Genomic DNA, 16,664 nt, shown 5'->3' on the forward strand with positions numbered 1-16,664 from the left:
ACTTAACCTTTATTAGCCTCCATTTCCTCATCTGTAAAATGAGGGAAAATAATACCTCCCATGACTTTTGTGAGGTTCAAATGAGGTAAGATTTGTCAAGTGCTTTGCAAATGTGAAAGTCCTACATAAACGCTAGTTATAACAATTATGATTATTTGGAGTCAGAGACCTGGATTCCAGTCTTGATTTTAAAATTGACTAGCTGTGTGACCACAGGACAGTTCATTTAGCTTCTCAGTCTCAGTTTCCTCAGCCAGAAAATGGAATAGCAGTATTTGCACTACCTACCTCTCAGTGTTGTAGTCTAAGAAAACAACATAAGCCTAAAAATGCCATGTAAGTGTGAATTCTTATTAGAATACATCAGGCTTCCAGTCAGATGTTCTGGGTCACACTTACTTGGGTGAGTTACCTCTCTTCCTCTTCTCTAATATGAAGGGTATCGGGACCTTTCAGCTCTGATGGCTGCTTCTAGGTGATTCAGGGAGCCAACTGCTGTAGGAAGATGCTACAATGCCTTATAGCCCAGGTGGCCTCACTGCCATGCAGAGAGGGATGGAAACATGTCCCAGAGATTCCTCTGGAAGAGAGTTATTTTTCTTCAACCTTCTCATTTTCCCTGAAGGGAACCTGCACAAAATTAGTGGAAAGAGGGCAAAGCCTGAGACATTTCAGAGGCCCCCAAACCCAGAGATCAATAGATGACTATGAGCCTCAGATCTGACTCAGCTTCTGATCATGCCAGTCTCGCCAATAAAAGACCAGGCCCTTGGCTTCTTTGGGGACTGCTTCAGGAACTAGACTGACTAGTTCCTCTTTCAGCTTTGGCATTGGCACCCCTGAGGATCACTTCATCCAATTAGCACATCTTCCTTCCTGATCTGTGCCAATCCCATGATGGGCCCTGGAGAGAATGAGGAGAAAGGAGATGACCTGAGCCTTCTCCTGGGTTATGTCACAGTCTAGTTGGGGACATGAGACTCAAATTCATGAGAAAAAATAAAGGCAAATATAGGCTAGATAGCCGATGATGGGATTAATTGTGTAGCATGTCTCCAGTTAAATGAAAATTCAGCAAGGGCTGGAATGGCCAAGGAAGGCTTCTGAAGGGCATGGGGACTTGAGTTTGGCCTTGAAAGATGACTTGGGCAGATGGTGAGGAAGGAAGATGAGACTGTATCTAAGGGAGAAGCATCCTGATACAATGGAAGGAGCATGGGTCCAAAGTCATGAGACCTGCTTTCTAGTCCTTACTAGTTTGAGTCACTTTCATCTCTGGGCTTCATGTAAAAAGAAGGGTGTTGAGCTAGATCAGTCTATAAGGTCTCACTCAGTTCTAATATGAATCTATGATCATGGAGAGTGAAAGCAACTGTCCCTCTGCCTCCTTTTGATGAAGGATGTGAGGGAGAGTCACAGAGCAAGCCTTGCACTACCCGGTTCCCCCTCCCTGATATCCGAGCCTGGGGTAAAGAATGCTAGAGCCCCAAGGAGGGCTTTACTTAAGCCAATCATTTTCATCTCACAGATAAACTATGACCTAGTGGAATGAAAAGTCTAGCGTATGTTTACCCAGGTAGTAAGAGGCAGAGCTAGGATTTGAACCCATATCTTCTGAGTCGGGTGCTCTGTCGGTTAGAGGACTCCTTGAACAACTTAGCCCCCAGGGAAAAAAACCCAAAGAGGCGGGGGACTTTTCTCTCCTGGGTGGCCCCGCCTCTAAACAGCCTCCGCCCCGGCCAGGAGTGGAACTGAGGAACACCGACTGTCTCTGCTCAGCCTCAGAATACACTCACGGAGGTGTATCAAACTGATGCCAGGGGCCCCTGCTCTCCAATCTTCTGTCCCCCTGCCCGACGCACCTGCAATCCAGGAGCTCTGCGGCAGGCCGGCCAAGCGCTAGGCGGGTAGATTGTGCCCTTCACCACTCGGAAACCTCTTTCTCCGGGCAGCCCTAGAGATGCCTCATCTGGCCCTTGGTCTATGCACTCTGGAAGAACTGTCCATGCCCGCAGCAGGGAGCTGGCCCCGGGCCCCTCAGGCCCTTGGTAGTCCCCTCCATGCACAAGAAGCAGGTAATCCTGAGATGGGGCTGGGAGGGGGTGTGGTCAGCACCTGGCCAGGGTGGACAGCAATCCCCTAGCAGGGGTAGGTGGAGCAGCCCAGAGACTGTAAGGAGGACTCTTAGGGGTGGGCAACTACAGGGGGTAAGGGAGGGGGTTCTACTACTGGGAGGTTTCCTTCTTTCCTGCCATGGAGGCTACTTCCTTGGGCACTAATAACTCACATTCTAAAAATGTTTATTCTGAACTTTACAAACACCAAATGAAATAGGCATTTCTCTTTAGAACATAGAGAATTGTACACGAAAAAGCAGATCTCAATTATGTGCGCCTTGCTTTTCTTTTTAAGTAAATTCAACAAGTAGCTTTCAAAGCTGTCCCACTGGTCTGTTTCTTTTTGTTACCTTTGCATTGAAAACAGCAACAACAACCCTGCAATAACCCTCTCTTTCTTCGTCTTCTTCTTTTTTGCTACCCTATCTCTACCCTATTCCTTCCAACCCCATCCAACCCGCTGAGGGGGGGCGGGGGAGAAGGAAAAAGAAAAAAAAAGCCTTGTGACATTTGCATAGTAAAACCAAATTAATCTTTTGGCTGCATCTGAAAGTGTATATCTTAGCATCTTGACTCCATCATTTCCCTGTCAAGAAGCGGATAGATGGTATTTCTATCCTATTCAAGCTTACAAGGTGCTTTTCTTGTGAAGTAGGGAATGCGAGTACTAATGGCTCCATTTTACAGCAGTGGAAACAGAGGCTCAGAGAGATGCCATACGTATAAAGCTAAGAAGTGTCAGAGTCAAGATTTGAACCCAGCTCCCTCCTGACTCCAAATCCAATGATCTCTTCACTCCATGCTGCTTTTCTATCTTTTCCCATTTTCCCCCCTTGCTGTTCCTGCTAATAGTGAGGCAATCATGATGCATACAAACACATTTACATACACAAACATGTATAAATAGATACAAAAACTCCTTAAAGACAGCAGACCTGAGTTTTATTTCCAGGTTCACCATTGCTGCCCTACCTGGTGTAAGAGTAACCAACATTTTGATTGGTGCCTTGGAGTGTTTTACCCACATTTTCTCGTGTGATTCTCATGACAACTCCATGAAGTAGTCACGGATTATCCCTGTTTTAGAGATGAGGAAACTGAGACTTGGGGTTTTCAAGTGATTTATCCAGGGTCACAAAAGTGCTCAAGAGCTTCCCTTTTCACCTCAGTTTTCCTTGCCTGAAGAATGGAGACAAGTCCTTCTCTCACTACTTTCTATGCAGAGTAAGCGATGATAGCCAGAAAAACGTGCAATAGGAGCTATTAGGAGACCAGGTCTGGAATGACTCTGGAGTTCCTGATTTCTTTCTGTCCAGCCCTTGAAGGGACAGGCACATCGCCTCTACAACCCAGACTCCAAAAGGCAATCAGCTTCCCAGAAAGTCCTTTCAGTCCCCTGCCTCCCTTGTACCTTCATCTTCTGGGAGAGGCACTCATGGTTCCTAGGATATCCACCCCCTTGCCTTACACCGTTCTGTTCACCACCATCTTGTCTCCTTCAGGTCCAGCCTGTTTACTGTCTTGTTCATCCTTCTTCCTTCTGGTGAAACTCTGGAACCTTGGAATTCATTTCTAAATAGTTGCAGAAGTGTTTTAGGTCTGAGAGACCAAGTCCTCACTGGTTCTTGCCCGTCCCAGGTGACTTCTCATTTAAAAGCCCTTAGTCTTTTGGAGGGAGATAATGATGTCGAAGGACTCTAAGAATACTCATGATATTCATGGAAAACTTTGTCCTTCTGACAGTTCTTCTGGTCCCTAGCTCTTGGAGCTCAGATTTCAGGTCTCTGAGGACTCAGCAGAGCTTCCTGGGGTCCTTCCTGCTTCCCTCCTCCCTTCCCCTTAGCTGGGCCCCTCACTCCCTCCCTCTTCCTGTGGCAGGACTGGGGGGTGCTGGCCGTGGGTGTGTGAGCAGAAATAAAGAAAAGAATTCGGACACAGTGACCTTCACTGCACCCCCACCCCTCACTCCGTGTGGCAGACAAGATTAGATGGCATTTGCTAAAAGCCAAATGCAAATCGCAGGCAAACCCCATGTAAATACCTCCCCAGCCAGGGCTCCTTTCCCTCCCCCAAGTTCTGCCTTCAGACTCCTTTTCACCCCTAGTGCTAAGGGCTCTACCTCCCCTGACTCTGGCCTCAATTTTCCCCACCCTCACCTCCCACACCTAGTCAAGACAAGGCCCCTACTGTTTATCCCAGGTTACAGCCCTGGCTGAGACTTCTAAGCAGGAGGCAAGAACAGCCCTGAACAGGTGAAAGCTGCTGAAACTTCACCAACCCTGATTTTCTCTGGGCCTGTGGCCAGCCCCCTCCAGCCTTGTGACCTGGGGCAGCTTTCTGAAGTCTCTAGTCTGACCTAGCTGCCCCAGATGGTCCTGCCCGTCATCCAGCATGGATGGTCAAGGCACCGGTGAATGCAGAGGAAGACAGGGATCACTGAATCACTCATTTAGAGCCCAGAGCTCATTTAGCCCACCCCTCATTTATTAGTATTTTTTCATTAAAAAGAGTTTTATCGATTCTCTTTTCTTTTTACATCATGGTAATTTAGCTGCAATCCAACTCGCTCACTAGTACACTCCCTTATAACCAAGAAGCACAGGTAAGCAAAAGAAATAGAAACAGACCCTGTCTGACAGCACATGTCTCATTCTGTACCGGTCGCCCACCACCTCTTTACTAAGAGGAGGGGGCATCAGCCCTCGGCAGTCATTGCATTGATCTAAATTCTGATGTCCTTTTGAAAAATACGTTTTTACTGATACCTTTTGTTTTTAGTCACCTTAACTTCTCCCTGTGTGCCTCCCCTTCCTCATTCCAGAGAGCCATGCCCATCCCACAGAACAAAGAATAGAAATCTGGTGCCCTCTTGTATTATTTCACTTTATATTATTATGCATTTGATTCGACTTGCCATCATCTGCATCGGTTCATACAAATCCCCTCAAGTTTCTCTGAGCTCTTCACATTCATCGTCTCTTAGGGTAAAACGATCATAATACATTCCATTCCTAGACCACCTTTGTGAAGCCATTTGCTGATCGATCAGTGGGCATCTGCTTTGTTTCCAGGTTTCTGCTGCTGCAAATATTTTCAGCCTCCTCATTTTCCAGGGTAGGGCCCAGGGATGTGCCATATATCACTCAGGTAGTAAGTGGCAAAGCCAGAATTTGAACCCAGGACTGTGAATTTCAAATCTGGGGCTCAGTCCAACATCCTATGACACTGACCTGACTTAGATGGGGAGCAGGTGCCTGACTCCACAGGTTTGAGATGAGTTGGGGGAGAAGGCTCTGTGGAAGAAACTGCCCCATGGGACTACTTTGGAGAAGCCCTTGCCCAATCCTCTTTCACAAAGTGCAAACTACTGGCTTTGAGGCATCCTGATTTCTCCTTCAAGGGGAGTTCTGTCACCTGGGAAGGAGTTTATTACATCTTGGAGTCTTAAGAGGGCCTAAGGAATGGACATTTTTAATTGGGGTAGGGGCCAGGGAAGGCAAGCCAAGGTTGAGTGCTCTGGTTAGCTGGAGGGCATGGGGAGTACCTGGGGAGACCCTAGGCAAGGCAATGTATAGAGTGCTGGTCCTGGAGTCAAGAAGACCTGAGTTCAAATGTTGACCCAGATACTTAGTAGCTATGTGACCCTGGACAAGTCACTTAACTTGTTTGCCTCAGTTTCCTCATCTGTCAAATGGAAATAATCATAGTGCCCATCTCCCAGGGTTGTTGTGAGTAATTAAATGAAATGATTGTAAAGCACCTGGCATATAGTAAGCACTAAATAAATGTTAACTATTATCATTACTAGGTAAGGGGAGAGGGATAGCACAGAGCATCACAATACATAGAACTAGGAGAGAATTGACATATATCTAGTCCAGGGACTGGCAAACATTGACCCAAGGTCCAGATCTGACAGCCTCTTTTTTTGTAGGAGCTAAGGCCATCCTTAGTTCATATTTTAAAATACAATAGAGCTTTATTTATTGGACTAGATTCTAGTCTCATTTTTTACAAATGGGGAACTGAGGCACACAGCGGGAAAGTGAATATGGTCACATAGGTTGGTAGCAGAGCTAGGAAGACTTGAGTTCAAATGACCCCCTGGACACTAATAAGCTGTGTGACCCTAGGCAAGTCTCTTAACCTCTGTCTGCCTCAGTTTCTTTGTCTGTAAAGTAGGGATAATAATAGCACCTACCTCACAGGGCTGTTGTGAGGACAAAATGAGATGATGTTTATTTGTGAAGCATTGATAAACCTCAAAGCTCTATGTAAATGGTAACTCTTCTTCTTCATTAGTATTATTTTTATCACTATTATGGCTGTATCCAGACTGTGAAGTTAACAAGAGTAGAAGAACCCAAAGCCAGGATCACTAGCCAGGGCCCCGTTTCATTGGTCAGAATCACTAAGATTCCTCTCTGAGCTAATCCCATTCCCACCTACTACTTACACCCTCCCAGTGTGGGCCACCTGTGTGCCATCAGACCCCACCAAGCTCCTTCCTACTCAGCTTGGTGGGAGCCTGGCTCTGGTATCCCCCTTCCAGGGAAGAAACCCATAACCATCCCTGCAGCCCCGTGGTTCTCAAAGGGTGCTGGGGGCAGTGAGCATCTGCCACGAATCGTAGGAGGCTCATGTTTGCATTCACAGACGTCTTCTTGAGACTCTCCACTTTCCCAAAGACCTTGTGGCAAAGAATAATACTGTATTTTGCTGTGAGCAAAAGAATTTTGAGAATCACTGCTGGGGTCAGAGCTACAGTTCTGGCTGTCATCCAAATCCAGGGCAGGGAAGAGGAAGCCTGCCCTGATTGCTTGAAGTGGGGGGAACTCAAGGTAAGCACAGGACACTTTGGGTGGCCGCTCCAGGGTCCACCAGAGGGAGGAGAAGTGGTCATGCCATGAGGCGTGGGGTCAAGTGAAGGAGTTTGCTCCCTACATGTCGGCCGTCTTCAGTGCTCTGTGACAAAGCCCCTGAGCTCTGTCCTGGTTCTGGTGATGATGCCACCAGTGGCTAACGGGCTCCTCTTCTTGTCACTGCTTCAGCCAAGGGCTGCCGTTCTGTTTAGGCAGACACACAACAGACAGGGCAGGATCTCAAGTCAGAGGCCCCAGGCCCAAATCCCAGCAGTGACACCATCTGTGTGACTTTATTTCCCTGGGCCCCATTTTCCTCATCTATTAAAAGTGAGAGGATTGGAGTAGATGTTGTCGGAGGTCTCTCCTGGTTCTGCATCTTTGATTCCGTGATTTTCCTTCTATTTTCTCTACTTGTGGGCAAATTCTCCCAAAGCACACAAGAAGAATAATTTCTTTACAAACCACAACTGGGGAGGTGATGGCGCCTCTATATGCTGCCCAGGACAGAACTGTGTCCACTTCTGGATGCCACGTGATCACATTTTAGGAAGGACTTTGACAAGTTAGAGAGCACCCAGAGGAAGGTGACCAGGTGCAGCATAGTCAGGGCCCTTGAGGTCAGGTCATATGGAGTTTGGATAAAGAAATATTCAGCCTGAAAAAGAAACTTAGTAGGGGCAGAGAACTGTCTCCACATGTTTAAAGGGCTACCATAGGAGGGAAGAATCTAACTTCAGCTTGATTCCATTCAACGAGCATCTATTTAGTGCCTACTGTGTACTAGGCACTGGGTGAAGTGATGGTCCTCACCCTTGAGGAGCTTACATCCTGTGGAGGATGGAGGGCGGCATCGGGGGGAGGAAGGGATGAATCACACGTACAGATAAAAAAGAAATTCTATGATATATGAAATGCCAGGATTGTCTGTGGGGGCAGAAAAGAGCACAGACTAGTCCCTGAGGGCAAAAAAAGGAGGAATGGGTGGAGATTTTGGCTCAAGCTGGGGGAGACTTCCTGCCAATTAGAATGGGCAGCCGGAGGAGGCAGTGAGCTTCCCGTTCTTGGGAGTCTTCAAGCAGAGGCTTGGGTGACTACTGATTGGGGAGGTTGTGGATAGGATTCCTGGACAGGTGTAGGTTGGACTAGATGACCTCTGGTGGTGCAGTGGAGAGAGTGCTGGACATGGAGTCAAAAGACCTGAGTTCAAATCCTGCCCAACCACCTCCAACCTCAGCCCCATCTGTAAAATAGAAGGGAACTGGGCTTGACAGGCTCAAACACCCCTCCTGGCAGAGAGGAGAGAGAAAGAGAAACAGAGATAGAAAGACAGAGAAACAGAGAGACAGAAGAGATGGGAGGAGAGAGAGAGAGAGACAGAGACAGAGAGAAAGCTGAAAGAGATCCAGCGGTCTGGGAGAAGGAAATCGCCTGGTACTTGCACTCGATCAAGCTGGTGTGGAGTGGTGGAAAGAGCCCTGGGCTGGGAACCAGCACATTAGGCTGTAGCTCTGTCTGTCACCGACTACATGCGACCATGCTCCTCATCCACAAAATGCGGACAATAAAGCCTCCCTTCCCCCCTCGCCAATTAGCTCGGTGAGAAGCCAGTTTAATAATGCGATGACTTTGGAGAATATTAAAAATGTTACACTCATTGAAGAGGCCTTCATTACTCTCTCATGTTCTCATTATTCACACAACTGGAAATTGGGTTATCCAGCCACTCAATTCATTGTGGATCCTCTTCCTCTCAGGCTCCCTCCATGGGGGCAGCCCCGCAGGTCCGACCTAGAAGGGGAGGTGGGTTAGGAAGAGACCCAGCTCCCTCCCCCACTCCAAGCCTGCTGGTGAGCAGGGGGAAAGTCCAGAGGTTGAGTGGCTGCAGTCCCCCATGGAATCGTGGTGTGGGCTAAGGACTCACCAATCCTGAGATAATACTGGAGAGAGACAGAGAGAGACACAGAGAGACAGAGACAGAGACAGAGACACAGAGACAGAGACAGAGAGAGGAGAGAGAGAAAGAGACAGAGAGAAATAGAGAGAGAAGAGAGAGAGAAGGGCAGGGTGGTATGTGCTGAGGGCAGGCTCCCCCACCTCCACAGGTTTAGGATAGAGATAGTTGACACCCCTCGCTCCACATCCCTGACTCCTGTCTCTTCCCAGTGTCCCCACAGATCTTCCTGGGAGCTGGATGCGCTGTCCTCTTCTCCAGCCTCCTCCTGTGTTGTGGTTTCTGTTGGCGCTGGAGACAACCACAGATCAACCTGCCCACCCCAGCCGCGGTTCTGGCCCTGAAAGCTGTGGCCCCTAGAGAGCCTCTGGCTGTGTCTGTCCAGCCTCAATACCAGTCCCTCCAGACCTGGGAGCCCCCTTCCCAGAGCCCCATGGCCCAGATCTCTCCCTCTCCGCAACCCCCTGAACCTCCTAATTTCCCATCCACATTCAAGAAGAAGAGGAGAAGGACCATCACCAAAGGCAGCTCCCTGGGGTGGCTCAGCTCCCCTTGGGCCTCCCACAGCCTCCCTGGTCACCCCCAGCCTCATCTCAGCTTCTCCCTGGGCTATTCACCAGTGGAGGAGGAACTGATCGTGACAGACATCCGAGCTTCAGAGCTACCCCAGGGTTCCCTGTCTGGCCGAGGATGCTATGTCAAGCTGCACCTGGTCCCAAGCAGGACTGGGCACCAAAAAACAGCCCTGCAGCCTCCCGGCCCCACCGTGGAGTTCCATGAGAGGTTCAGCTTCCAAGGCTGCACCCCACAGATTGTGAGGGCACAGGCTCTGCGGATGGCTGTCTACAGCCGGAACTTCCCCGGACTCAGAAACAGCTTTGTGGGTGAAGTATTCTTTCCCTGTGCCCAGGTGGCCTCAGATTCTCTTTCTGGCTGCCTGGTCAGCTACACACGGGAGCTGTCCACCACCAAGAGCAAAGTGCAAAAGGTCAGGGGCCCTGGGAGCCATGCTAATCAACAGCTTCTGAGAGCAGAACCAGCAGGCCTACTAGCCCAGAGGAGGGGGAGAAAGAACAATGAGCCTTGGGCAGCTTAGGGCTATTTTGGAGTCACCCTCCATCCCTAGGAATCACCCCCATCCTTGGATGCCTAGACTTGTTCCCAGTAACCCTGTTACCCCCCTCACATTCCTAGAACTCATCCCCCTAATCTGGCATTCAGAGATGCCTCCTTCCTACAATGATGGCAGTCACTCCCTGCCCATTACTGACCCCTTGATTTAGGATACCCAGCCACCACAACTGAAAATCACCTCTAACCTGGTACTCACTTCCATCCCTAATATTCTCCTTTAACATCTCTGGCTCTCACTCCTGTCTCTCCTGCTTGGCCCTCCATCCCTGGCCTTCCTCTCTCACTGGTACTTACTCCCCACTCCATCACAGATATACTCATAATCTCTACCCCATATCTAGTATTTACCTACAGCCCTGGTACTTACCTCCCCATATCCAATGATTAGGGCTCCTCTCATCTATGGGAATCAGTCATTGTCTTTGGGAATGCCACTCCTATCAACCTACCTCCCTCTAGCCAAGTCCTAGAAAAGGCATATTGGGTATGTTCCCAGAGTCGGCCCAGAGCTACATTCCACTGCCCATCCCATACGTGACTCACCTGTGGTTACACTTGCTCACCCTCTGCATTCACTTCCACTCACCCTGTCCACCAAGCACCTCCATCTCCCCCACCATGAGAAGTGTGACTCCATGGACATTGCATTCTCCCACTGCCTAGGTAGTTCACAGCTTCCTCGCAACCCCTCCCACTGGAGAGATTTTTACTACCCTGTTTCCAAAGGAGGCAGGGTCCTGGGATATGGGGGTGTGATTCTGAGAGATAAGGGGGGAGTTAAGGATTTTGGTGGTGTGGCTACTAGGCTATGGAATGTGGGGCAGGCCCTGTGAGAAGGGGCTGTGGAGTGAGAGGCAGGGCCAAGGAGTTGAGGGAGTGTGGTCATAGGATCTAGGGGTAGGACTACAAAGTTTGGGATTGTAGCAAGATTACTTAAAGCAGAAGCAAGGCTGGGCTTAGGCAGGATGGTCTACAGTCAATGGGGGCACCCTCACAATACGAATAGAAGATTTTGTGCCTCTTACAGAGCCATAGCTCCCAGGACCTGCTGACTCCAAGCCTTGGGCCTCCCTGGATGGGGTCCCAGGGACAGCTCTTCCTCCTTCTTCAATATCAGGCTACTGCCCATCGCATCAAGGTGCTGGTCCGCAAGGCGGAAAACTTGCACAGCTGGGGCCAACTACCAGGACATCAGGGTATGAAGAAATTGGGAATGGGAAGGCAGGGAAGACCCAGGGTCAAGGGTGGTGAAGAAGGAGCTATGGATTAATTGACCTCAACCCTTCCCCAGTTCTGACCCAAATCTAACTCTTGAGGCCCCTCCTGATGATCTCAAGGGTTTGAAAAGGGAGGAACTAGCTATCTGCTAATACAGCTCGTGGCCATTTGTTCAGTCCAACAGATCATGATTAAGCACCTACCAGGCACTCTCTACCAGTGGGTGGTTCCTAGAATAGTTCAGCTGAAATTGTCCCTAGAAACCATCTGGTGAACCCCCTAGAAGAGTTAACTGAGGCCCAGAGAAGAAGTGACTTGTCCAACGTCATACAACTACAGTTAGACCAGGATGGGAGCCCAGGAGTTCTATCCATACCAAGCAGTCTTTTCTCCCTGGGGAATGGCCCTCCTTCCTTGGAGGCCTCCAAACTGGATTTAGAAGTCCTTCTTCATATCTTCTGTCTCTCTGCCATCCAGATCCTTATCAATTATGTTGGGGAAAGGCCATAGGATAAGATGAGAATGATGATGGTGATGATGATGATGGTGATGATGATGGTGGTGATGATGATGATGGTGATGATGGTCATGATGATGATGGCGATGATGATGGCAATGATGATGATGGTGATGATGATGGTGGTGGTGGTGGTGGTGGTGATGATGATGATGATGATGGTGGTGGTGGTGGTGATGATGATGATGATGGTGGTGGTGGTGGTGATGATAATGATGACGACGACGACGATGATGATGATGATGATGATGATGATGATGATGATGATAAATAGCCTACTATGTGCTGGGGACCACGCTAAGTGCTTCACAAATATTATTTAATTTGATCTGGGTTCCTGGCACTGCCACTAACTTGCTGTGGGACCTTAAGCAAATCAATCATTTGTTTTCTCTGAACCTTAGTTTCCTCATCTAAAAGATGAGGAGGTTGGGCTAGATCAGGGGTTCTTGAGGGTCCATGGTTAGATTTCAGGGGGTCCATGAGGTGGTGAAAAGACTACAACAATTTTCACTAACTTCTAACTGAAATTTAGGATTTCCTTCAATGGACTTCAGAACATGATTCGGAGAAGGGGTCCGTGGGCTTTGTTAAGCTGCCAAAGGGGTCCTGGTGCAAAAATAAATAAATAAAAGACCCCTTAGATCTCTAAGCAACTTTTCAACTCTAAAACTGCTAAGATTGCTATGAAAAGTACCACCTCAAATGTCCCCTTTCCTGGGAGTAACAGCTCATACTTAGGGGCTGTCCTGGATTCTGAAGACCAGAGCCATTTAAAGGGGGATGTAGCTGAGACTGCTGAGTGGGGTCCTTCAGTTGAGAGCCCCCTAAAGTACTGTTCAGGTGAGAGAGAAGATTTGCTCTGTTGGTCTCGAGAGGACTAGGACCAGTGAGTGGAATTAACAAGGAGGATGATTTTGGTACAAAATAAGAACTTTCTAACACTGAGGCTGGTTCAGTGATGGAGTGGTTTGTCCTGCGAGGAAGTGAGCTCTCTGCCACTAAAGGTGCTCAAACAGAGGCTGAATGATCACTTGTCAAGGAAATTGTCGAGGGTATTCCTTCATTGGAAGATAGGTTGGATTTGGTGACCTCGAAAGCACCTTCTAAGTCTAAGATGCTATGATTTTCTAGCTTCTGTTAATGCCTTGCTGTTAGCTTAGAGAAAATCCTCAATTTGTGCTGGGTCACAGAGCAGTCCATATCCCCAGGACCAGAATTCCCCATTCCATCTTTGCTGTTCCATCTCTGCTCTCCATCCTTCTCCTCAGAGCATTCTGTGGTGATCGGCCTGTACCAGGCTGGTCAGCTGCTGGACTCCCGAGAGACTCAGGCCATGGTGGGATGCAGCCCAGTGTGGAATGCCCCTTTCCTCTTCAGTCTTCCTGCTGGAGACCTCCAGGAGCAAAGCCTCTTCCTGCAGTTCATTGTCATGCAGGTAAAGATAGGAGTGGGGTCTGGGAACACAGGGAGAGGATGCTTCAGCTTCAGAGTGCAGACTTCTCATGACCTAGACTGTCTGGGGCTTGGGGGCCTTCCTGAAGACAGTCTCTCCTGCTGCCCAGATATTATTCCTTAGAAATCCAGGCTCTCTCCAGGAAGGGGTTTATACTTGGATTGCATAGAATTAGTTTCCATTGTCATTCTAGGCATTTTATTTTAGGCATTTAAAATATCATTCTGAGTTGTCTCTAGACAGCCAAAGGGGACCATGACACAAAAAAGGTTAAGAACTCATTTCAGAGAGAGGGTATGTGTGGGCCAGCGGGCAGAGCCCCATATCTGGTGTCTTCTGACACGCAAATCTAATATCTAATCATGAGATCTTGAGAAAATTGATTTTCCTCCTCTGGGAGTCAACGTCCTCACCTGTAAATAGGAGATGATAATAGTCATCCTTTCTGCCTGGGGATGGGTAAGGGAAGATGCTCTAGCAAACTGCTGGGAATGATGGGAAACTCCTCTGGAATGCAGGTAGATACTTGTGCTAGATAACTGTGAGATGTTATTATGGCTTCCTGCACATCTCTCCCTCTCCCAATATCTCTCCCTTGGGTACAAAAACAATGTAATTTAAGGACCGAGGGACTCTCCATGCAAAGGGTGACTAATAGCAGGTGCCAGAGAAGATCTCCCTAACCCCGCCTCCTGTACTCATCCCTAGAGGCACCTGCTGACCCAGACTCTCACCCTGGGCTGGGTCCGAATTGGTCCGGAAGCCCCAGCAGCCGGGCGTGCACATTGGTGGGACATGTGCCAACATAACCTCCAGGAATCTGCCAGGTGGCACCCCCTCTGCCCAGGCAAGCCAGACCCTCCCAGGGCAGCAGACTCCAGATCTGGGACAAGAAACAGTTGATGCTGAAGAAGGCCTCCAGGCAGGAAGGGCTGGTCAGAAGTATTGAGGGATAAAGGACAGAGTGCTTAGGTATCTCTCCTCTGAGCCACTGATCAAAGCCTCAGCTGCTTCATCTGTATAATGGATGCTCTGCCCTGCTCCACCTATCTCAATGAAGCTGAGGATTCAACGGGAAAATGAATGTCGAGGCACAGTGCTAGGCACATGTACGGTCCCCAATAAATCCTTCATGATGGATTGGTTGGGTATAATCAGTTCTCTGGGCTGGAAGGCTAAGGAGCTGGGGCTTCCCTACTTTAGAGGGCTCACGAGATGATTGTGGGGAAAACACTTTGTAAATGATTAGATAGAGCTTAAAACCTTTCTAAGTTCCGCCTTCTGCAAGAGACTTCTCTGGTTCTGTCTTCCCCTCTTCCTTCCCCCTACCTCCCATTTACTCTTTGTATGTACCTAGTTTCTTAGGTGTTGTCTCCTGCATTAGGTGTAAGCTTCTTGATGGCAGGGACTATGTTTTTGCCTTTCTTTATATCCCCAGCATTTAGCATAGTGCTCGACACATGGTAAGTGATCAATAAATACTTGTTGACTGACTAAATAACTGTAAATCTAAAACCACTTCAAAAACCTTCAAATGTGAATTATTGGTCAATCCCTATTAACTTCCATAGGCCATCCAGACATTATCTTGGCACCTTTGATCTATACTGCTCCAGGTTAAACAGCCCACCTCTTTCCTTCAGCAAATCCTCAATCCTCCAGTTCTCAAGTCCAGTATTTGGAGGAGTGCAAGAAGGATTAGCTTTTCTCCGTGGCCCAAAGTCTACCATTAGATATTATGGATAGAATTTACAAACTGACAGATTTAGGCTCATCTTCCAGGAAAACTTCCCAACCACCAGAGCAGTCCAATAGTGGAATGGGCCGCCTCCAGAGGAAATGGCTTTCCCATCACTGGAGATTTGCAGACAAAGATTGAGCAACTTCTCATCTAGCATAGGATAAGGTCAATCTCAGGTAGAAATGGATTCTTGCTAGGCTGCAGACTGACTTAGACAACCACAAATTAACATTATCTATGTTGTATCATATTTAAATTTATTTTGTTGAACAGTTCTCAATGACATTTTAATCCAGTTTGGGCCCCACTTGGCAGTTTTTCAGGCTGAGGTTGTGGGTAGGATTTTTCAGGCATCAATTGAACTAGATGAGCAGTGAGGTTCCTCTAAATTCTGATACTTTGTGATTCCAGAGACCAGATTTCTTTCAAGCCTTCTCACTTCCTCAAGGGGGTGGGAGGTAGCCAGAGGAGCTAGGGGGACTGAGGTAGGGGATGTTGGTCTCTAAAGAAATCTTGGGCAGCCAAACAGTGCAATGGATAAAGCACTACACCTGAAGACACAAAGACCTAAGTTCAAATCTAGTCTCAAACTACTTAGTTGCTGTTTGACCTTGGGCAAGTCACTTAATCTTTGTCTGTCTCAGCTTTCCTGTACGTAAAAATGGGAATAATTATAGTACCCTCCTCTCAGGGTGGTTGTGACAATAAAATGGAAAGTGCTATATTAATTCTACCTATTGTTACTATTATTAGGGTATTGGGATGGAGGCAGAAGAAGGGATGTCAGAGAGAAAGAATATAAGAGGGTGGACAAATAACTCTCCATGCATTGGGACTATACCTTGACAGGGATAGCCTAGACAAATCCCGAAGGCATCAACTTTCTGTATAGAACTTATTCCATCCCACCCCAGCCAGAGGGCTTCCCACCCCCTCAAGGGCTGGGTACCACCTCTCATCACTTCCCTCCATACTCCAATCCCCTTCCCCAAAGCAACAGGTCAATGGGGCTCTGGCACCCCTCAAACCTGATGATGAGGGTATTCATAGGGTGCTAACTGTCTTGGCACATTTTGGGGGGGTGGCACATTACTCCATTGGGAAACCCAATTGGAAGTCTTCTTCACACTCCAACTGCACCACATCGCTGTTCTCATGACCTATAACTTTCTGGGGGTAGCCAGGTAGAGCACCAGGCCTGGAGCTGGAAAAGTCACCTAATTGTTGTCTTTTGGCAAGTCCTCCCTAGAAGGTTTGCAGGGGTCTCAGAGTCTTTCCTGAGTCCTTCTATGTCTTTGTGCCACCAGTGGACTATCTCTTGCCTCATGCTTGATTCATGACTGGCTTCCTCCTTCTTCCAGTCACAGAACACTCTTTAGAGACTTCTGCCCAAATCCTCATTTAGTGGAGCCTGCTTCTAAGGTCACAGGGTTGTTTAGAAGACCACAACACTCTCGGGTCTCACCTCATACTCATTGAAGTGGCAAAGTTAAAGCTGACCAAAAAAATAGAAAATGACAAATGCTGGGAGAGATGTGGGAAAACAGGTACATCCATGCACTCTTGGTGGAGCAATGAACTGGTCTAGCCATTCTAGAAAGCAATTTGGAACTACGCCCCCAAAGCTATTAAACTCTGTGTACCTTTTGACCCAGAGATATGGAT

General features: G+C 48.1%; 1 protein-coding gene across 1 annotated transcript; it reads left to right on the plus strand.

The window, feature by feature from the left end:
- Positions 1-1,960: 1,960 nt before the first annotated feature.
- LOC118829509 (synaptotagmin-4-like) lies at positions 1,961-14,161 on the plus strand. The gene is made up of 5 exons (XM_036736501.1): positions 1,961-2,075; positions 9,146-9,921; positions 11,095-11,263; positions 13,074-13,240; positions 13,967-14,161. The coding sequence occupies exons 1-5, from the start codon at positions 1,961-1,963 to the stop codon at positions 14,159-14,161; spliced, it is 1,422 nt and encodes a 473-aa protein (XP_036592396.1).
- Positions 14,162-16,664: the final 2,503 nt, after the last annotated feature.

Source organism: Trichosurus vulpecula, chromosome 8 (genome assembly GCF_011100635.1).
Source record: "Trichosurus vulpecula isolate mTriVul1 chromosome 8, mTriVul1.pri, whole genome shotgun sequence".
NCBI lineage: Eukaryota > Metazoa > Chordata > Mammalia > Diprotodontia > Phalangeridae > Trichosurus > Trichosurus vulpecula.

Excerpts from the sequence above, each read along its gene's own strand:
- LOC118829509 (XM_036736501.1), top strand. The coding sequence starts at position 1,961 with ATGCCTCATCTGGCCCTTGGTCTATGCACTCTGGAAGAACTGTCCATG. Across the intron at positions 2,076-9,145 it reads CCTCCATGCACAAGAAGCAG|TGTCCCCACAGATCTTCCTG; the intron begins GTAATCCTGAGA and ends GTCTCTTCCCAG. Across the intron at positions 13,241-13,966 it reads TGCAGTTCATTGTCATGCAG|AGGCACCTGCTGACCCAGAC; the intron begins GTAAAGATAGGA and ends ACTCATCCCTAG.